Consider the following 21,377-nt stretch of genomic DNA (forward strand, 5'->3'; position numbering starts at 1 on the left):
GTTTATCCAGAAGCAGCGCCCTTCGTGTCGACCCCCTCTCCCCAAAAAATATCTCTGGAAAATTCGCGAACCAGGAAACAAATCCCAGGGAATGTCGAAGGTGCTCTAACACAGCGAACATAACGATGAACACGACGCAGACACTAGGCTCCAGCCGAGCCTTGTTGGGCTCGGGCTTTGAGGCGCCCAGCAGGTTGGCTCCCAGGAATGCGTACCGCAGGTACTCATGTCCCTCGGTCATGGGCTCCGCTGCTGCCGTGCCCCTGCCCACCGTGAAGGAGGACCAGACTTCCAACTTCTCCTACGACAAGGTCAAGGCGTTCACCAGCGGTGCGTTGCGGCGCCCTCTCTGACCTGCAGTGCTCAGCTACCCAGCAGCTCGCGCTGCATGTCATTGACGTAGTTTTGTTGGTGATGCCTCTGTAAATACCTCTCCTTACCCTTTAACAATCTCTGTGGTTCCTGTAAGCTTATTGGACGCGCTTCCTGCCCTGAAACAGGTGTGGGCTTCGTGGTGGGTGATGTGCTGGCGCAGTCCATCACCGGTACACCCAACCTCGATGTCTTCAGAAGTGTCCAGCTGGGCGCCATTGGTTCAGCCCTGGACATCTTCCGCCAGGACCTGGCCGGCAACGCTGGTGGGCACGGAGAGCGTATTGCCAAGGCGGCCAAGACAGTGAGCAACCAAGCGATTTGGGGACCTATTGTGGCATGCACCTTTTACGCCGCCCTGAAGGTGGCCGAGGGGCAGCCGGGGGAGATCCTACAGGGCGTCGAGGTGTGCCTCTCGTGACGAGCTGGGCAGGCTAGCGCTGTTGGTGTCGAGTACTCTGACCTTGCTTCTCGGCAGCTTCCAGGGCATGCGGTCGGCTTGGAATGGTTGTTGCGATGCTTTTGCTTTCATCACTCGCATAGTTTGGCCTTCTTCAGCCTTCACCAGCATTCCCACGGCCAGTCTGTGTCATGATTGCATGCTTTACGGCTGATGTCAGGGCACATGGGGCGGTCACTGAACCTCGATGGTTTGCCAAGTTTGTTGTAGGAAAGCAAGAGATTGCTGATCCGGCTCTTCTTATGTGCTGCAGGACAAGATGACAGCCCTGGTGATGGCCAACTACTTCTTGTGGCCCCTCACCCGCTACCTCAACGACACCTTCGTGCCAGCGGAGCATCGCGTCACAGCCAACCACATCATCACGGTGCGGCCCTGGAGGTTGAACATGGAGAGGCAATAGACTGCTTGCTGTACAGCATTGAGAAAATAGCCGTTAAGGCGGTGCAGATCCTATCAATCTGTCCCTCTGTCCCGTGCCGAGGATTTGAGTCTGATGGATGCATTTGCGATGTTACAGGTGGTGTGGAATGCTTGGCTGTCCACTCTGGGCCACGCGCCTGTGGTGGACCCCACCGACGTCCTGCACAAGATGGGCGGTGAGAGCGCATTCAACCACATCTCAGAGCATGTGGCACCAGCCCTGGCTGACATGGGCGCTGCTGTGAGCCATGCTGCCAGCCCCTTCATCCATCAGGCCACACAGGTGCGCACCTGCTGTGTTGTACTGCACACATATTTTTCCTGAAGCAACTCTGAAGGTTTCTACTTTCTATGGTGACCACTGCCCAAGCATGCAACCTGCAATTTGTCTGGTGTGTCCTGATTTTCTGACAGCTGGCTTCATTGGACATGTGCAGGGTGTGGCGAGCCTGGCAGACCGCATGCCCTCCTGTCTGCTGGAGAAGGCTTTCAGCAAGTCCCTGGACGTGCTCTCACCCTTCTCTGGAGTGGAGCGCTCTCCCTCACAGCTGCTGGACGCTGCTGCCTCCATCTCTTTGGACCGCACTGGCACCCTGGAGCTTGTCTTGGACCGACTGCACAGCACCCGCCTCTGAATTTGTACCAAGCCATGAGAGCGCAGCTGCCAATGCTGCCATGTATGCTAAGTAGTATTTCTTGATCCGAACTGGACCTGATCGGCACTGGCACCAAGTGCCCGAACAAAGATGTGCCTTTGGATCCTCAGACTGGGTAGACTAGGAGTGCATTCGCAAGTAGCCGCTTTCTGATATATAAGGAGTCTAGTTCAACCTGTCACATAGCAGTTTTAGAGGTTTGCATGTGTGCAATTTCAAGGATGGTGGCTTGCAAGCTGCCGCTTGACCCCGCTCCTACAGAAAGCTCCACCTTGGCTGGGAGCGCAGTGATGCAGGGGCAAGTGTCTGCATTCTTTATGATGGATCCCCTTGCGTCCGCAGTTTCCACCAGGATAAGGCTGACAGTAGCAAGGGAAATTTATTTGAAGTCATGAAGGTCTGCAATCTAGTTGCAGGCATCATGCGCACTCTCACAAGAAGATCTGCAACGTATTGTTGCAGATCTTGTGGGGCATATTGAAGTGTTGAGAAGAACATGGAATGGTCAGGCAAGGCATGAATCAATGTGAATGTCTAGGAAGAACACTGTCTGGGGTCTGGGACAGTGAGGGATTGCACCAATTCAATGCCTGTCAAGCCTAGTAGGGGAAATGATGGGCTCGCATATGCGTGGCACTGTCAGGGAATCAAGGCTGTAAGGTGTTGGCAAGTAAGCTCAACCGCCTCGAGATAAGTTATTTTCACATGCTGTGAACATGTATTTTCACGATGAGACAGTGCATTCCAAGCTTCACTGGCAGTGCCCTCATGAGGGTGTTGCGGCGGACACTGGCATCAGTCCTCAGCATGCGCATTTCAAACACTATATTATGATGCCACCAGAAATACAATTGTAATCTTCGAGCCTGACGTCAAAGTGTCATTGAAAGACATCACGGAACAGTTGGGATTTTTTGACGCTCTGATCTGGTCAGGAACGTGCAGGCAGCTGTCAATTTTTCAGCCCAAATCGGGCAACAGCAACCTCGACAATTGCATGCAAGCATCTTTCATCCGCATGTTAGAGAAAGAGACTCAAGGAGAGGTGGTTGAGAACTAAGTAGATTTCCTAAAAATCCTATTGGTTTCTAAAACTGTTGTTCAGTGTACTAGAGCACCTGGGACTTGGAAGAGGTATCATGCCGAAACATCTGACCAAGCCGTTTGCATCGTCCATCGTGACCTCGTCTGATATAAAGCCATACAGAAAGCATCACGATAAACGCTTACTTTGGAAAATAAATCGCATTGTAGCCAAAGCAGATCATCACATCCAGAAGACTTGTTGTTCGGCAACAGGTGTGTATTCCTTCTGAGCAGAGTGCTCTTCTGAGTCTCACAAGGACTCAATGAAAACTTCTTTGTATCTTTGGTATGAAAGAAACTTCAAAGGGATGTGTATAGCTTTCTTATAGAAGACCTGCACGATATAATATTCCTGAGATCTTCTGAAGATCTGGTACTTCAGCGTGTCCTGCGATCTGTCTTACACATCGACGAACCAATGTCGGCCTGAGGCTGTTTTTACATTAAATGTCGACCAGATAAAATTGCTTGTTTGGCTTAAGTGAGGCAATGGCACTCGAACATGTGGGCCTTATCATCTTGCTCTGTGCATGAATTTGTATCGTCCTTGCCGCAGCTGCATCATCCAGGAATGGAGCAAGCGCTAGCTCTGGTGCAGTGGAGTCGACATTGCTGGATGCCGATGTGCTCTCGCTGCTGGAGGCTGTCCAAGCAGGCCGGCTGCAGCCAGATGCAGCTGCCATGCAGCTGCGCGAGCGCAGTGCAGGTTACCAGCAGGTGACCCATGCTCACACCATATACACTCTCACAGGAGCTGAAAGGCAACATCTGCAATGCCATATATGTATGCGCTCTTCCCACAAGCTGAAAATGCATGGTGTCCTGCTGCAGCGCTGCGGTGGGGGATGCTGGCTGGAAGCGCTGTGACACCAAGGATGATGGGTGTGTTTGCAGGTGCTAGACTTCGCGCAGGTTGACAGCTGGAGAGCGCAGCGTACAGGGTTCCCGGAAGTGGTGTATGGGGCGGGAAAGCCGGCAGAGCAGATCGCTGCGATCATGCAGCAGCTTGCAAAGAATGACCAAGTCGCCATGGCCACACGCATTGAGCCCGAGGTGGATCCCTGCAAATTGGAATTCTCGTTCGTGCTTGTATGATTCTCTCATGCATGCTCGCAATATATGCCTGTTTCTGACAGGCAGTCATCATTCACTCACTGCCTGTAATGACAGAGCCTTTGGTCTGCCGGTGCGGCTGCTGATTGCGAGATTGTGTTTGTCTGCAGATTTTTGAGCAGGTGCAAGCGCTGCTCCCAGAGGTTGTGTACAACAAGCCAGCGCGTATCCTGACCCTGCGAGCTTCCGGCGTCAGGAAGCAACCAAGGCTGCCAGGTCTGTCTCCTCATCATTGCCGTCACACACTGCCTTGTTGCCGGCACCCCACACATGCCAGCCAAGCAGTGGCAGACGACTTCCTCTTGAGATTGCACAGGATGTTACATACACATGGGGCACAGTCTCAAGCTCTGATTTCACCGGGGACATATGGCAAACAGCAGCATGGTTTCAACAGGCACGGTTGCGATTATCTCGTCCGGCACATCGGACGAATTGGTGGCAGAGGAGTGCCGAGCCACAGCGGATTTGATGGGCTGCTACTGCTTCCGGCTGTCTGATGTCTCTGTGGACGGCCTACACAGGATTCTGCACAACCTACCAGGTGCCTTCAGAGCCCCAGCAGTCCCGTAGTACTCTCCTTCCCTGTTTCTGCAGCCTCCATAGCTCTCTGTTTCCTTCCTCTGTTTAGCTGCCTTTGTTTGCCAATATATGGTACTGATCACTGTAAACCCGGCACAAAACAGTTATATTTGGCCAAAAATAGGGTTGAGGACAGGTGCGAGATCTTCACTTGCCACTATGGGTAGTCAGCGATGATATACTGAAGGCGGGTATGCGTGTGTGTGGCTGCAGCGGTGAGGGCGGCTGATGTTGTGGTGGTGATCAGCGGCACAGACGGCGCATTGCCGGCTGTTGTGGCCGGTCTAGTGGAGGCCCCAGTGGTTGCTGTGCCCACCTCTGTCGGCTACGGGGCAGCTCTCCAGGTGAGCTTTGCGCTTGCGTTGTCAATGCAAGCCGTGCTTTTGGCATGCAATGTAGGTTGCTGGGTGCGTGCTGCATGCACACTTCAGGCAGCAGGTGCTGCAGTGGGCTGTCAATCTTGTCCTATTAACTAGAAATCAATGGCTGAGCATTTGCTCGATTGGCATCTGATCATGTCATCATCTTGGCCACTGTTGCACCGTGACATTTGCTTGCGCGTGGAGCATAGTACATTAGACGGAATTTTGGCCATTCAAAATGATCAGCCACGGTCGCAGGCACAGGCAGCATAAATAAATAATGGGCTGATGCGCAGGGTCTGACCCCGCTGCTATCTGCACTCACGGCTTCGTCTCCCGGCGTGTCAGTCGTCAACATTGACAACGGCTTTGGGGCCGGCATGCTGGCGGCGCGCATCCTACGGACTGCAGCCAAGCTGCGAGCCCAAGCAGCGGCCGCTACTGCAGCCAGCTCATACCCCCACGCCTCCTAATGGTCCCTCAGCAGCCTGTGTAGCCCCAGAGTGATCCTGCTTGAAGAGGGCGTGAGAGACTGTGCGCCACAAGTGATCATGACAGCATAGCAACTGCTGCCAGACCGCTCAGCAGATGCCTTGAACAGGAATGTGAAGCCAATTGCAGCCGTTGTAGTCCATCAGTTGAGCATCCTACTACTCTGGGGGTATGTACAGGGTAGTGCGTTTGGCGCAGCAGTGCATTTGGTACCTTCAGATCAGGAGGTGGAATTGAGAAGATCGGTGTTTGAGAGAGGCAGTCTGCATGAGGGTATTTATGAGAAGAGCGCCTCTTGTTTTAACATAATGAGAGGATTCAGAGCGTAGGCAGAGGTCAAGCACAGACAGAAATGGATGTTGGTGATGGGTGCGTCATTGCAAGCACCACCACTTGGAGACTTGGTGTCTTGCAGGACGAGGCGATTTTGGTACTGTATCTCAATAAGTTGCACACCTCTGATATAAGTCAAGCAGTTGTGTTGGGATTTGCAGGAGAAATATTGCGTCGCCTTTGGCAGATCTTGCACATCTGTCTTCCAGGAAGGCACCAAGAATTGCGCTTGAGAGTAAAAGCAAGCAGACAGTGGGTTCCGCTCGTTTACCCTGAGCAGGGGTAAGCCGATGATATCATCCTAGATCAACGGCCTGATCAGCAGTGCAGTCTAGAACACTGCATTGTCAGGTCAAGTCCCGGCGTGTCTCACAATCAGCTAGATGTTCAAGGCACTTTCTAGGTGTGAGTCATCATCAGGTGAGGTGAGGAGAGGTGAGAGTGTGAGGGGCTTACTTTGTCCAAGGGCTGCAAGGCTAAAAAGCGGGGTAACCAGGCGTCACTGGTCACAACGTCAACAATTTGTCTCGCTACGTATGAATTTTTTTATAATGAGAAGATCATTCAGAGAGCTTGTGCACGTGCGTCATGTATTTCTTGCCTGAGGGATTCTTTTTTCAGTGCCTAGGCCTGGCTGGTGCACCATCTGGGGGGCACTCCAGCTAACGGTGTCATTGATCATTATCATCTGACGGTGTCAGACTGACACTGATGTATTCACTGCACCTGTGTGCAGCCTAGGGTTTTGGCGGTTTGTCAACCATGGTCACAGGATAGATGGCCATTTAGATGGCCGTGCTACACAACTGCAATCCGTGTAATGCATGATCAATGTGACAGCCCGTAGAGTCTACGGCGTAGACTGGAGATGATTTTGACCTGACACATGACTCCCCGTGCGGCCGCTGGCGATGCGGCATTATTTCTGAAGCAGGTTCCCTGCACGCGTGTGCAGTAACGCGAACATTCGATTACTTGCCACCGCCTGTGCCGGGGCACAGACCCGTAGCTGTCGGCGGCCGCCGCCCTGATGACCAGGGTGCGGCACCCTGCTGGGCGGCGGCTTAATATGTCTCAACAGTTTGTTGGGCTGAACCGGCATGACAGTTTTCAGATCACTAGAGCATCCTGTGGAGTAATATTTGAGGAAAGTGTTAAATGAGGATGCAATGTTCATGTTCCAGACGGAGACAGCCCATTTCACAGCCCTCCTCGAATGGCGCCGTTGGAGACATGTACGCTGACAAATTCATGGACTCTAGCTTGGGATGCTGACAATAGCAATGCGTGCAGGGCCCAGAAATGTGAATCCTCGAGAAGAAATCGTAGGGAGGCTTTTGCTTTGGTTGGGTCGGGTGACTTGTGCTCTGAGGTTGCGTCCGGTGATCAGATCCCGTTGCCTTGGAAATGCAGAAGGTCATGAACATGGCATCAAGGGACATGGGAACTCAGATGCCATGCAAAATCTTGCACAATTTAAAGATCTCCATCGACGTCCAATGACTTGAAGAAACGAACCCTTTCGGCCACAATTGTTTGCGGCATGCTTCCAAAATACAACTGATGCTCGCTCTTAAATGGGAACTTCGATACTTTTCCAGGCAAGCTCGTCTTATTGTGGGTCTCTATCACTGGTGTTTTTGCGCTCAGCACTGGCCAAAGCTGGAAACGATGTCTGCACAGCAGGAACGCATGCCGTGCTTTACAATCGCTTCTTTTAAAGATCGCACCATCCGCAAGCTTATTGCAGTGGTCATCTTTATCCTGTTCAGATGACTTTTTGCCGAGTTTTCATGATGTGCAAAATGAGTATCTTGACTTGATCGGTTTGATGTGCCAGGTTGTCGAAAGGCCAGCCACATCCTTAGTCTCGACACTGCTGACAGCAGTGTACTTGTACATCACATCCCATGGAATCGGGTATGCAGATGTGGGCCTCAATTACGACCAGGCAGTTCAGAAGCTTGAGCTTTGGAGGGTCCTCACAGCACAGGTCAGCCATGTTGAGCTGCTGCACCTGCTGTTCAATCTGAGCACATTGTGGTCGCTCGGAGTCATTGAAGAGAGCAATGGGAATGGAGCCAAGGGTGGCACCCGTTACTACCTGCAGACATCCCTTGTGCTGCTCATCTTCTCAGGACTGGTGAGTGACTTGCTTTGATCACGCGTTCTAGTCTTCAGAAATGGATTATCTGCCCAATTCATGAGCCGTCTTCTATTTAGCCTGCTCTCTGGACACTGACCCATCTTACTTGATGAGCTGATGATTGATGGCTGTGACACAATTGCAGGTCTGTCTTTTGTTTTATCATGTCTTGGGGGTAGTCCTTCGGCGGGAGCAATACCACACTGTGACAACCGTTGGCTACAGTGCAGTTATTTTTGGGTGTGTGCCGATCCATGATTCTCACACCTTAATGCTTGCACAAATTGCATCATGCATTTCTTGTGCAAATACCCCCACCATACTCATTTGCGACAATGTTCAATTTATGACATGGCAGAGTATGCTGATCTCAGTCTTCTGCAGCGTTATGAAGTTCATAGTTTTCAGGAACCTGAATAACATACTGACATGTCGTCAATTCAAGTAGATGTCACTAGTAATACCGTTGTGGAGGGAAGTGTTGTGGAAAACTTCCTGTCATGTTGCAACTAATATGCGCAAGTGGGTGCAAGCAGGTGGATGACAATATTGTCTCGGACTGGAGTGGCGAGTTTCAGCGTGTTTGGGCTGGCAAACATTCCCATGTGGCTGACGCCGTTTGCCTCCCTCGTACTTACATCAATCATCATCCCAAGAGCCTCCTTCCTTGGGCACCTCAGCGGCATTGTGGTTGGGTTCATGGTGAGACCTATGAATCTGTAATGCCTTTCAGCATTACATCTTAAATATCAAGTGTGTCTGCAGTGTTTCAGATGGTCAATTTAATAGTTCCCTCAGTTGCAGCCCAGCTCTTGCATGCACAGCACTGACTGCTTTACAATCAAATTGAATGGAGTCTCACATCAGGTTTTGTCCAGACGAGATGTCCATATCTGCAGGCAGAGGATCTCATGGCTGATGCAAATCCCTCTGCCTGTGAAATTCTCAGGTGGCAAGCGGGGTCTTTGATTGGCTGACGCTCTGGTGGCTGGGCAGCCTGCTGGCTTGGAGTGGAGCTCTGTTGGTGTTTCATCTGGTGAGGATTGAGCGTTTGGAGGTGCCCTGGCTGCGCATGATGCCCTCAGAAGGGGCAGGCGACATTGAGACGGGTGTGCCGGTTGTGAGAATTGTGGATGGCGTGCTCGAACGAAGATAGCATTAGTACCAGCGTCTTTCAAATTTTCTACATGTATGTGTTGTGTGATGCAGCATTGAAGCCTCTTGGATTTGGAATTTGGATCTGAGTGGATTTGGTTTGGATCTGATAAGATCGGGTGTTCCTTAATTAGTAAATGCATAGATAGCACAAGTTAATGAGATGCCATTGAAGTATTGATTGACAGACCTGGTATAGACCCTGCAGTGCGAACAGCTTCGAATTTTACTGACATCATAGAGCCATGTAACACATTCAGCAACAGATTGTTTGGGGACTCCTACCATCTGTTTCGGCATACGTTTCCAGTTATATCCCTTCCTGTCGCACATTCTGTATTGTAAGAGTCATAGATTCTCGCACGAGTTCCAGAGACTTTATTCCGCTTGCACTTCCATCTACTACTGTGGCCTCTACATGCAGCTGCTCAGCAACCCATCCCATGACATGTCTGACACCTAGGACATGAATGCATCAAACTCCGACTTGCCCCTGGTGTCCTCGTCATCCGGCAGGTGCAGGCCCATGAGCCCCATCAGGTTGCTGACCGGGCCAGGCAGCCCCTGCTGCCCAGAGTACGACGCCAGCAGATTCTGCACCAGGTTCAGATCTATGTCCACCGGCCTTAGCTCCTCTTCTTCCTCTTCCACGTCTTCGCATGCCCTCGGTTGGGCTGCATGCGCGCCCACATAGCCGGGAGCGTCGCCCATGTCCTCCATATCAGCCGCCTTCCCCTTGCCCTTCGCATCTGCAGGGACCCCGGCAGGCGTGGGGCCGCGCGCGAAGCTCGCGCCAACCTTGGACCGTCCGAGCTCCCGCTCCATGCGCTCCTCGTACTCTGACATGAAGTCCGCCTCCTCATCGTCGCTGTCGGTCGCTGTCATCGTCTCCCAGCGGTCCTCGTCTGCAGCAGACGTTCCCTCTCTTCCTGCTGCAGAGGCAACGCCTGCACCGGCCTTGGAAGCCGCTGCCGCGCCCGCTGCGCCGCTAGAGCCTGCCGCAGCCTTGCCGGGCCTCCCAGGCGCTGCCCCCGACCCAGAAAGGAAGCCGCGCTTGATCCCATGTGATGCTGAGGGTGCAGCCTTCCTTGGCGCTGCCTCCGCGGCTCCTGTTGCAGCCTTCCTTGCACTGGCAAGCTCCCTGCCTGACGCTCGAGAGCTAGAATCCATGCTCCGCTGCGCGGCTGCTTCTGCGCTGTTGCTGGGCTGGCCGCTCTCAGGGAGCACGCGGCCGTTGTGGGAACGTTCTGCACGCTGCGCCCGGTACACGTTTGGCGCGTCGGGCTCGGCGCTTGCATCATCGTCGTCATTGCTGCTGACATCAGCGTCCTCGCTGGCGCCGCCAAAAAAGGAGCTGCCCTCGTCCTCGCTGTCCGAGGCCAGGTCCTGCAAGAAGGGGTCGGCGTCCCCCGGCTGCATCCCCAGAGCTGCGCCCAGCTCGGTCAAGAAGCGCTTGCCGTCGAATGAGACCCCTTCGCGTGACGCTGCGGCCGGCAGCTCTGCCCCCTCAAAGCTGGACTCCTTCGCCACAAATGCCTGCCAGGCAAAATTGACAGTTTGCAAAGTATATCTGATGAATGCTGCAGACATATAAACAAATACCCAATCACCGTTGGTAAGACAAATAACTGCATGCATATACACGCCACAGCACCCCAAAGGCAGAGCAGCGGAAGTTCAGTTTGGTGCAAGCTCCTGCCTGACGTGCCAATTTTCCTTTGGACAGATTGAGGTGTAAAGGCCGGTCTGACTGTAGGTAGTGCATGCAGTGCTCAGGGGATGCTGCTCGCACATAGGGCGTACCTTCACTCGCTCAGCCATGTCCTCAGGATCAAAGTCAGTCCTCAGCGGCTTGCCGGAGGCAGATGCTTCCCGCTCAGTCTGCCTGGCCGCCAGCTCCCTCTCCAGCACATCCGCACCATCCCTCATCCAGCTGTCCTCGTCCTCTGCTCCTTGCATGCCCTTCAGAACAGCAATCTCGCGTCAATGGGACTGTGCTGAGCTATCTCAGCCATCTGTCAACATGCCAGGTGGCCTTGAATATGAGCCATCAGCGACACTGATGTGTTGAGGAGTGCACAAGGTCCGTTGCTGGATCAATGTGGCCGGGATACCGCTCAGGTGTGACCGAGGAGGATCTAGGATCACCTTTTCAAGCTGGTCCCTGGAGGGAGGATGCTGCAGGATGTCCTGCATGCGCAGGACGGGCGCTGCTAGGGCTGCACAGGACTTTTTGTAAGCTTCGGAGGCCACAAAGCTCTGCAGCGCTGCCTGCATCAGCTCGCGGTGCTGCTGGGAGCCTGGAATGTTCCCCTGCAACCAGAAACATGTCAGACGACACAGCCAGTACCGTAGTAGTCATTCTAAAACCCGCACCCTCGGCGGTGCGGGATATTATTCAAAGCAACGTTTAGGGGTCTTCCTGACTTTAAACATACCAAGGTCGTGCTCCACTGAATTGGGCTTGTTGACAGCTTTCCGAATCTGGTCTCAAAATTATCATAGAATTTAATTTTTGGGAGTTAGGGTCTCATTTAAACACCCTTTTTGGCCAAAAATTATTTATTGAATGCGGGTTTTAGAATGACTACTACATCATATAAAACCAAATGCCGAATGACCACTGAAGGTGCTTGACGCATCGCGAGTGGATGTGAAGATTGACTGCACACAATATGATTGAGACACCGCTGACTCACATAGAAGTGCTCATGGAGTCTGCAAGCATGCAGCAAGGCATCATGGGGCCATTAGTGCCACGGTGGAATTTAGCAGCTTGTGTGCAATTTGCTGGGCCCGGACCTTGAAGTATCCATTCCGCTCCAGGCTGCTCTTGTACACCCTCCAGCTGGGATTGTCTGCCACTTTCTCCTCTGACAATGCCTTCCCGTCACTTCCTTGACTGCTTCTGGCAGCAGTTTCCGCTGCTGCCGCCATTCCAGCTGCTGATTCCTGCAACGAACAGTCAGTTGTCATCACAGATAGGTGTCCTGCATGCTTGCATCTCTGCCTCTATTTGGCATGACCACTGCTGTCCCAAATCCTGCAGATTGTTGCGGCCTGTATGTGCACTGTAGCTTGGCTGAAGCTTGCATGTGCACTGTTGAGGTTTAAAATATCATTTTGTCTCACCTGTTTGCCGTTGTCGGGGTCGGCATGGTGCTCGCGTCTGGAGTAGAGCATTTCAAAGCCGCAGGTCAGTTTCATGCCGAGCTGCGCGGCACGGAAAGTGGCGCTCTCAGGAGCCGGCAGGGCATAACCCTTGGGCGGCTCAAATTGCTGCTGCTCCAATTGCGCATAGAGGCATTGGCTGAAGGTCACCACCACGTTCGCCATCTCCTGGATCAATGACGCCACGGTTGAGAGGGCCTGTCACAATCTGCGTCCCTGTCTGGAGTGCAGTACAATAACGATGATTGATTCGAAGCAGACGAACATGCAGTTGCACAAGATAATAAAGACAATACCCAGGCCCCCGGAAATGCTTCAGATTTTGCATCATGGCGCTGGGCTGACAACAGTGCAGGAAAGGGAGGCAAAGAAACCATTCCAGATATAGGTAGGGCGATGCCTGAGGGGGGAAGTGCTGCATGCGAGCAGCCGCCTTCATGTCGTCCAAGTCCCGGTAGTGAAATGCCTCCACCGCTGGCGCGATCAGCTGCGGCTCGGCTGCCAGTACAGCAGCCACCCGAGCAGGAACAACAGTTCGCGCTCTGTGCATGTGCTTGTGCCGGCCTGGTTGGAAGTCACCCAGCCGCGCCTGTATGGCTGCTTGCGCCTTACTGCCTGCAAGCAAGAATGCTGCCAGGTCACGTGGGTTGAACAGCAAGTTTTCTCTAATCACAATTGCATAAGATCCCGTTGCTGCATGATTCTGTGCCGAAGGAGGCCTCGTGAAATTCCTGGTGATGGTTGCAGCAGGCATGCTAAAGAGAGCGCGGAAGGAAGTGAGGAGGTACCGGCGAGTGTAGGGACATGCTCGGACCGGACAAGCTGCAGGGCCTGGGTCAGCGTGGGGAAGGATGGGATGCTGGGAGCAGCAGCTGATGGCAGTGGTACGATGTGCAGCTTGCCCCCAGCAATCCAGACCCTGTTGGTGGATGTCTCTGGCTTGAGCCAGCGTGGCAGCGAGTAGGCCGCCTCAATCAGCAAGAACTCGCCATCGTTGTCCCAGACCCGGGCTGTTGAGCCTGGGATGCGCAGAGTGAGCTGCTGCAGCAGCCAGGTGATGAACCACTCATCCTCCAGATTGTCCCCAAAATGGACACATCCCCACAGGCATGGGAGGCTCCCTTCCCTGAAGCTGTCAAGGCCCTGCTGCGAGCTCTGCCTGGGCTCACGGCTGCTCCCTGATCCCGTCATACGTGCTGGTCTCCAAGGTGGTGCCTCCTCAGCGCTGTTGCGGAGGTGGAAGGCTTCCCGCTGCCAAATGTACACCTCCACGAGCGGCGCCACCGTTCCCAGACACAACTCACGGAAGCCATACAAGTCTTCTCGTGAGCAATCTGTGTCATACGAAAGCGCATAATTCGTCAGATGAGGTGTCTGTAAAATATTGATCAGTCAGATCATTGTCACAACGAAATTTCAACAAATGACTGGAAAGGCGCTCTTGGCACAGAATTTACAAGGAAAGCTATATAATTGCAGATATCTCACTAGATATGTGGTTAATACAGACCTGTTTGAGCAGGATGTATTTCGAAGGAGACAGAGTTCACAGAGTTCTCTTCGAAATCTATCGTGACGTCTTCCATTGTTCTTTCTTAGAAATTATGATGGACTTCCTTAGAGGTCCAGGAAGTCGCCTATAGTTTTACGATGTTAATGTGAGGCAGAGTCTTGCTACAGAATTCATGCATGGGAGCACCGAAGCCAGTTTAGGAGACGCACCAATTCCAGGACCTTGATCGTCCCGATATGCCTGCAGATTTGTAGCCTCAAAACACAAAAATCGTAGATCTATTTACCTCATGGCATGGGAAGTGTTGCTGGCGGATAATCCGCGTGAAACAAAGTGATATCATTTCTAGCCTTGGAAGCCAAGAGAAGTACATCCACTGCCTTTTGCGGATATTCATACATCAACATGGTGATTCTTGGCCATGAACTCTTTGCAACAATGGCAGCACTCGAACATAGAGCATTGGAAGCTACTGGCATACATGTGTCTCTACTGCGGTTTGCCATCAGTTTTGTCGCTTCAGTGCCTGTTGGAGCGTTGTTTAAATTCATCCCCACAGTCAGAGGTGACCACCACGGTAATTCCAACTTGCGAACATTGAAAATGAGCTTTTCAAAGCATGTCCCTTCTTGTCTGCGCTGCAGACTTATATAGCTTCAGCCTAGCTGCACAGCCTCTTTATGGCCTTGTTTGAGCTGTGAGAATGCTTGCAATTCCCACCTTCTATTAGAATACTGCGGCTTGAAAGTCTCAGGGATGTGCTTCAGCTGCGCTGTCCCTGATATTGCCTGGAAAATTGGCTTTGCTAGCTGAGAGCTACTAACACCAGTGTGTACTGTACAGGAAAGCATACCTTCGCCATCGTCACAGGCTTTGCGCTCCTGTATTACCCTTTTGGAATTGGAGTGCTTCACCTGCTTGTGCCAACCTTCCTGACCTATCTGGTCATGCTGCAAGTCCGAGAAAATAGCGCCACGCTATCTTGGGTGATCAACTTTGCATACCTGATCGCATGGTGAGCTCCTATCACGTTTTGATGTTCTATTTGCTGTTCTCTTCTGTTATCTGCTGAAATGATAGAGAGTCCATCAGAAAAGCAAATGAGCTGTATTGTTAACTCCATCCGCAGCCATGTGGCAGCATCCAGTGGATCAAAGTGGAAGGAGGGGCAAGTGGATTTCACAGGTGAGATTCTGTGGTGGCACTTTGTGTTCAGCATGCCATTCACACCATGTGTTGCAGATGATTGAATCTCTGGTGTGATCTCTGAGTCCCTGAACTGAGCTTGTGTGGGTTGATGCAGGCGCAATGATGGTGCTCGCTCTGAAGCTGATCTCAGCCGGAGTGTCGTACCAGGATGGATTGCGCAAGTCTGAGGTAATCAGCCTGACAGATATGAGCCCATTGTCTCATGAAAATTTGCAGCCTGGCTACCTGAAAAACGTCTTGCGCAAGCCTGCTGCACGTCTGAAGGATGCCTGATGTGGACATGCAAGCGCAGGAACTGACACCTTACCAGCAGGCGCACAAGCTAACTCAGATGCCGAGCGTGCTTGAATGGCTGTCTTTTACCTTTGCATCCGGTAACCTGCTGGCAGGCCCCTACTTTGAGCTGGCAGACTACCTCAATTTCATCCAGAAGAAGGGCCCATGGGATCCAAGGTCAAAGCAGCCCACCGCTGCCAGCCAGTACAAGGCGGGGGTGAGTGACCATGCTCCCTTGTGGCAGGCATCAACTCAATAAAACATGTAGATGCAGGCAGAGGGCACTTGGCAGCAACAGAATCTGAACGGCTTGTTGTGTGTCGCAGGCACTGCGATTCCTCAAGGCTCTGATCTGCCTTGGCGTCCACTTCTTCTTTGTGCAGTACCTCCCGATTGACATCCTCAATTCCGAGTGGTATTACAAGCTTGGGATGGTGGCCAGGTACTTGCGTATAGCACCGGCCATGCTTTGCCAGTGCCATAATCTAACAATATGTCTTGCACCGATAGCACCACGCGGTAAGAGAGCCCTGCAGTCAGTCTGCCATTGTGCTGCTGCGCAGGATGTCAGTGATGTGGCTGGTCGTGGTGGTATACCGGTTCAAGTACTACTTTGCGTGGGCGGTGTCAGAGGCGGGCCTGATTTTCTCGGGCTTCTGCTTCAACGGGTTCAGTGACAAGGGGGAGGCGCGCTGGGACCGCTATGCCAACACTCGCATCCGCAAGGTGGAGTTTGGCACCAGCGCCGCGGAGCTGCCCGCCCACTGGAACACCTGCACCGGCAACTTCCTGCGCAGATGTGAGCCCATGCCCCCTTGCTAGCATGCTGTTGTCCGGCTGCTAGGGTGCCATCCTTGAAAGCACCAGTATTTGCAGAATTAATCTGCATGCTTCGCACACTACCTTCTGGCCATGGGCTCCTCTGTTTTCTGAGAATGCGGATCCCCATTCACCCCATTGTATTGCGTCATCTGGCAGTGTCTGATCCATCGCTGGAAACCCATGGGAGCAAGGAATCAAGAGAAACAAGCAAAAAAGGGCCGGGAATGTCACACTTTGGAGGTACACCACATACCGGGGTGGCTGCTGAGCTGTGTCATGTGGGTGCAGATGTGTACGAGCGGCTGACGCCGCGGGGCAAGAAGGCCACTTTCAAGACTCTGCTGGTGACTCAGCTGGTGTCCGGCATCTGGCACGGCCTGTTTGCGGGCTACGTGCTGTTCTTCGCATCCTCGGCGTTCCTGTTCGAGTCGGCCAAGGTCATCTACCGCTACGAGCAGGGGCTGGGCCGCCGATGGGACTTCCTGCGCACCTTCCCTCCCCTCCTCTTCATCAAGTTCCTCTACACCGGCTTCGTGCTCAACTACAGCGCTGTCGCCTTCCTGGTGAGTCCCTTCACATCACCATCATTTGCTGGCATTGTGCTTGCCCTTGGTGTCTGATTGTCTGAACACTTTGTCACTCGGAGGGCATGACAGTACGGGGTATGCATGATAGTGCAAGGAACGATGTCTGCATACATGGGTGGGGTGTGCTCTGCAGATCAGATCTGAACACAGATAACACATTGTATCTTTAATTATGTGGGACAATGCAATGTGTGGGACAATGGCAGTGGTCATGTGGTGAAATGCATGTGTGGTGTGTTGTGCAGCTGCTGGACTTCTCGGTGTCCATGAAGGCATGGAAGTCAGTGCACTTCCTGGGCCACTTCCTGATGCTGGCCATCATCCTGGTATCGATGGTGAACCCTCCAAGGCGGCCGCGCAAGAAGGACGTTGCCAAGTCCGACCAAGAGGCCACACCCTCAATCAAGACTGGTGCGTCGCGTCTGTCCAGAAATGCCTGTTGCTGCTCTCCTTGATTTTGAGGAGCTGACCGGTTGCTTGCTAAGATCAACACAGACATACAATATGCCGAATCTGGGGTTTCTGCTGCGTTGAAGTGGGCGCATGCAGACGGTCTGAGTGTTCTCCATGTTTGCATGGTGCAGGGCCTACTGTTGCTGATGTCACTGCAACAAATGGCAAGGCAGGTAAGGATGAGGCTACGTGGACGCAGCAAGATGCGCAGTGCCTCAAGAGCGAATGACTTGTTGCAGCAGACAGTGCACTTGTGGATCTTGCAGCTGACATCAGCTGATGTCAAAATCCTGGAGATTGAGCAGAAAGTAGAGTTTCCTACTCTGTGGCATTGCAGCGAAAGAGGCCATTGGTGGGGAGTGCATATGTGTATTTCTTGCCATCAATCTGCTCCGCACTAGAGTGGGTTCAGTAAAAATTGTTGAAACTCCTGAGATCAAGTTGATGCGGGGCTGTGGAGAGTTGGTATCTTTATAATTGAAGAACCGGTGTAATTGAAGAACCTTCAGTCGAGGGTGAATTGGGATCAATGATTGGTCAAGTATGCAATACATCCCCGAGCTATTTCGGTGTAACATGTCCCAATAAAGCAACTCTGGAAAGGATCTCCCCATGCCGTATGACTCTGGCAGAGTCACTCTGCTGAAGCTTCCCTGGAGTCCAAGGTAGGCTGAAGCCAATTCTGGACCTCGTCACTGAGAAATGCCATGATGGAACGAGCATGTGAACAGACTCAACTGAGCATCGTGTTTATATTTCTATTTCGTATATGTGATCATTTTGAAACATGACTGAGATTGACCGAGGTGACGATCCGAATCCTGTGGCAGGCTCATCAGCACATGTAACTGACTCAGCAAAGTTTGCTGAGAGCATCAGTATTATTCCTGATGGCGGTGTCGTGAAGGAAATTCTGAAGGAAGGTTCAGGCGATGTTCCACCACTGCATGCTCGCTGTTTAGGTGCGTATCCTGACCACACCTGTCTGCCATGACTTTCATCAGATCAAGTTGGGACGGTTACTTTTTCTGCTCATCAATGCCAGGAATGCGTTAAGCACATTGCAAATTCAACTTTTAAAATATCATGATTCCGTAGTCCGATATTTCTGGCCGTTGCAGTGCACTATGTGGGTCGCCTTGTCAGTACCGGAGAGGAGTTCCTTGACACCAAGGCTGAGTCTCAGAGCGGCGAGCCAGTCCAGGTTGTGGCAGGCAGAGGTAAGCTGAAGTTTTCCAGGAGCAACGTGAGCTTGCATGCACACCTCATCTCTGTCAAGCTTCATGAGGCTCCAAGGAATCTCATGGTCTACACTTTGGCTCAAGATTGAAGGAGTCTGACAGGCAGTGCAGCTTAACATTCTGTGTTGCACTTGCAGACTCGTCGATGCGAGAGGTTGGGCTTAATCTTGGTGTGGCAAGCATGCGCAAGGGGGAGCGGTGCCTGTTGAGAGTGCAGCCACAGTATGGCTATGGGGAGAGAGGTGCAACGCCAGCAACATTCTATAGGATGCCTTGCCTTATCCCATGAAATTTATCTTGAGGCAGCAACAATCTGATCGATGCATCCTTAATGCACCAGCGGTGACGCTGCGGCTGTGCCTGCAGGCAGCTTCTCATTCCCCAATGTCCCTCCCAATGCAGAACTAGAATATCAAGTAGAGCTTGTGGACTTTGACGCTGCAGATGAGGTGAGCAACTCTGCCAGTGCACTGCCTCGGCTGTCTGCGTTGTATCAACAGCAGCATTTGCAGGCCGCCTAACTCTTGCTTACCGTCGTGCAGATGAAGGACAGAGGGGAAATGACATATGAGGAGCGCTTAGAAGCAGCTGAGAGGCATAGAATGAAGGGAAACGCCCTTTTCCAACAGGTTAGAACTCCTTGCGCCCTCCTTACCGCTTTTGTCGCACATTGAGAGCTTGCAATTTGGACTGTGATGTGCTTTCTTGAAATTGCACGTGCGGCTGCAGCGATGTGCGATCTGTAACCTGCCAGCTCCTTTGGGTCTTATGAACGTGGGAGCATATCGCAGGGTGAAAACACCGATGCGCTAGGGAAGTATGCCATGGCGCTCTCCTACATCAACGAGGACTTTATGATCCAGCTGCAGGGGCCCCACGCAGAAAAGGCCCAGTCGCTCAAAACGCCCATCCACCTCAATATGGCCGCCTGCCAGATCAGACTGCAGGACTGGCAGGGTGTCACCTGGAACTGCTCCCAGGTGCGCGACTATCATGTCCTGATAAGACAACACAATACACACCTTTCTGTCTTACTGTCTTGCCTCATGGACTGTCGACATGACAGATCTTGCGCTAGGAATGCATTCAACCCAAACAGCTGGGTCGTGTTTTCCCAGTATCTGAGCTCATTCTTGACATTGCTCAATTGGTTGTGATGGCTTTTGGTTGAAAGAAGCACAAAAAACGTAACCTGGCGAGGTGAGGAATTTGTATGCAAATGATTGGCGTTGTCTTCAGGTGCTGGCAAAGGAGAAGGGCAATGCGAAGGCGCTGTTCAGGCGGGGGCGCGCACACAACGCACTAGGGCACACAGAGGAGGCATTGCAGGATCTCACTGCCGCTGCACAGGCCGCGCCTGACGACCGGGCGATCTCTCGTGAGATCCAGGTACAAACATGCATGATGGCGCTGTGATCCATAAATGCATGCAGGCATGCCATCTTCAATCTGCCCAGGAGCCTCCAGCCAATGCAAGAGAATGTGAAGGTTGAGTTCATGCAAGTTCCTCTTTGATCTGGAAGCACAGGCACAGCACAAGAGGAAGGAATTAGTCCAACTGACTGAAGCACGCTCTTCTGTTGAGTTCAGGCTGTGAAGGCAAACATGCGGCGAGACCGGGAGGCGCAGGCCAAGATGTTCAAGGGGGCGTTTGGGACACCAGGGGAGAGGAAAGACAAGGGACTGTGGGAGGATGGGAACTCTGGGGTTGGATTGAATGGGGCTGGCAAGGTGTCCCCAGTGGGATGGCTTTGGGGTGTCTTGCTTGGCTGGCTGGGATTTCTTTTTGGGCTCAAACCTTTGCGAAGGTAGCTACACCTGCATGCGTAGATGATTTGCGAGCAGCAAGTACACATTTACGTGCCGAAGGATCGGGTATTTACTTTGAACAGGCTCTAAATAGATGGTATACGAAGTAACAGTCATTCAAGATAGCATTTCCATTGATGAACTCGCAGTCAGATACAGTATCGGGATTTAATTCATCACGGTATTGACAGTATGGTGTGATGGCCCCAAATGCATTTAGTCCAAACGCTCTTTTCTTTCCAAGAAAGTCACAAAACTGGAATGTCTGAAGGCGGCATTTGATACCGTATGTGACATACATCAAGAAGGTCTGCAAACCAATCAAAATGATAGAAAGTGCCAAAAGAATCGGTGAGTAGCTACCTACATAAGAATACAGAATTGCTTGCACCCCCTCTGCAAGAATCTACTCTCCTCACGCTCATCTGCTGAACTGCCTGCCTGACCCTGCTCACATTAGGACTGGCTCTGGGCAAACCCCTCACATTTGCACCCGGACCATGAGTCGCTGGCCAATGGTTTGGGAAATGTCCCCAGCCACAACCCTGCCCCTGCATCGCTGACTGCTGACTCATTGCTCCCACAGACACATCTCTGCCCACCGGCAGCCGCACTGGCCCGGCAGACAGCCCATTCCCACCATTGCCATTCTGCCGCCTGAAATTGGTGCCATTCTCGGACACCGATGCATCCTTGGTGCCGAGAACCGCCTCGCCCATGGGCTCCGCGCCATTCCCTCCCGCCGTGGCAGCTGCCGGGCGGCTGCCGTCTGGGCCGCTGCCATTGGTGGAGCGGACAGATGTGGATGTCCCGGCAGTGTTGGCTTGCACCGATGGAAGCTTCAACTCCTCCGGAGCGGGTGGGGTCGTCTCTTGCGCCAGGCCCGATGTGGTCAGGAGTAGTGCTGCCACCAGATTGCCTGTCATGTACGGGACCAGTAGCAGCCCAGCCAGCGGCCGCACCTGCATACAGACATAGCGAAAGGAAGTGAGAAGATGCAGATGACCAGCTGACACACAGGCAAGTGTGTTTTTGGGTGAGAGGCTTGCCTAATTGGGATAGACAGGAGTGCAAGCATGCTCAAAGACACCGGAAGCCAGAGTGCAGATGTTGATG

The 21,377-nt window shown here is 52.5% G+C and overlaps 6 protein-coding genes across 6 annotated transcripts; 5 read left to right on the forward strand and 1 right to left on the reverse strand.

Moving 5' to 3' along the window:
• Window positions 1-89: 89 nt before the first annotated feature.
• On the forward strand, window positions 90-2,583 carry COCSUDRAFT_65089 (hypothetical protein). Its single transcript, XM_005649575.1, has 5 exons — window positions 90-330; window positions 501-778; window positions 1,086-1,199; window positions 1,353-1,538; window positions 1,693-2,583. Exons 1-5 carry the CDS (start codon window positions 126-128, stop codon window positions 1,888-1,890), a joined length of 981 nt encoding a protein of 326 aa, XP_005649632.1. The 5' UTR covers window positions 90-125; the 3' UTR covers window positions 1,891-2,583.
• Window positions 2,584-3,678: 1,095 nt separating this feature from the next.
• On the forward strand, window positions 3,679-5,527 carry COCSUDRAFT_35637 (hypothetical protein; the record flags this gene model as incomplete). Its single annotated transcript, XM_005649576.1, has 6 exons — window positions 3,679-3,714; window positions 3,892-4,050; window positions 4,221-4,326; window positions 4,508-4,654; window positions 4,906-5,036; window positions 5,351-5,527. The coding sequence occupies 6 exons, from the start codon at window positions 3,679-3,681 to the stop codon at window positions 5,525-5,527; spliced, it is 756 nt and encodes a 251-aa protein (XP_005649633.1).
• A 2,180-nt stretch (window positions 5,528-7,707) lies between these two features.
• Window positions 7,708-9,181, forward strand: COCSUDRAFT_13798 (rhomboid-domain-containing protein; the record flags this gene model as incomplete). Its single annotated transcript, XM_005649577.1, has 4 exons — window positions 7,708-8,022; window positions 8,171-8,265; window positions 8,562-8,727; window positions 8,975-9,181. Coding segments are annotated over 4 exons (783 nt in total), but the record flags the coding sequence as incomplete, so codon positions are not given.
• A 503-nt stretch (window positions 9,182-9,684) lies between these two features.
• Window positions 9,685-13,470, reverse strand: COCSUDRAFT_1606 (SGT1-domain-containing protein; the record flags this gene model as incomplete). The annotated part of the gene is made up of 8 exons (XM_005649578.1): window positions 9,685-9,844; window positions 10,331-10,716; window positions 10,984-11,142; window positions 11,329-11,493; window positions 11,983-12,048; window positions 12,313-12,490; window positions 12,726-12,958; window positions 13,156-13,470. Coding segments are annotated over 8 exons (1,662 nt in total), but the record flags the coding sequence as incomplete, so codon positions are not given.
• A 658-nt stretch (window positions 13,471-14,128) lies between these two features.
• COCSUDRAFT_27778 (membrane bound O-acyl transferase family protein) lies at window positions 14,129-17,213 on the forward strand (the record flags this gene model as incomplete). Its single annotated transcript, XM_005649579.1, has 9 exons — window positions 14,129-14,429; window positions 14,708-14,879; window positions 14,994-15,049; window positions 15,168-15,241; window positions 15,366-15,566; window positions 15,676-15,791; window positions 15,913-16,148; window positions 16,460-16,734; window positions 17,004-17,213. The coding sequence occupies exons 1-9, from the start codon at window positions 14,270-14,272 to the stop codon at window positions 17,211-17,213; spliced, it is 1,500 nt and encodes a 499-aa protein (XP_005649636.1). The 5' UTR covers window positions 14,129-14,269.
• Window positions 17,214-18,597: 1,384 nt separating this feature from the next.
• Window positions 18,598-20,264, forward strand: COCSUDRAFT_83618 (hypothetical protein; the record flags this gene model as incomplete). The annotated part of the gene is made up of 6 exons (XM_005650098.1): window positions 18,598-18,694; window positions 18,819-18,901; window positions 18,995-19,081; window positions 19,244-19,432; window positions 19,692-19,841; window positions 20,043-20,264. The coding sequence occupies 6 exons, from the start codon at window positions 18,598-18,600 to the stop codon at window positions 20,262-20,264; spliced, it is 828 nt and encodes a 275-aa protein (XP_005650155.1).
• Between the last annotated feature and the right edge of the window lie 1,113 nt (window positions 20,265-21,377).

This window comes from Coccomyxa subellipsoidea (genome assembly GCF_000258705.1).
Source record: "Coccomyxa subellipsoidea C-169, whole genome shotgun sequence".
Taxonomy (NCBI): Eukaryota; Viridiplantae; Chlorophyta; class Trebouxiophyceae; family Coccomyxaceae; genus Coccomyxa; species Coccomyxa subellipsoidea.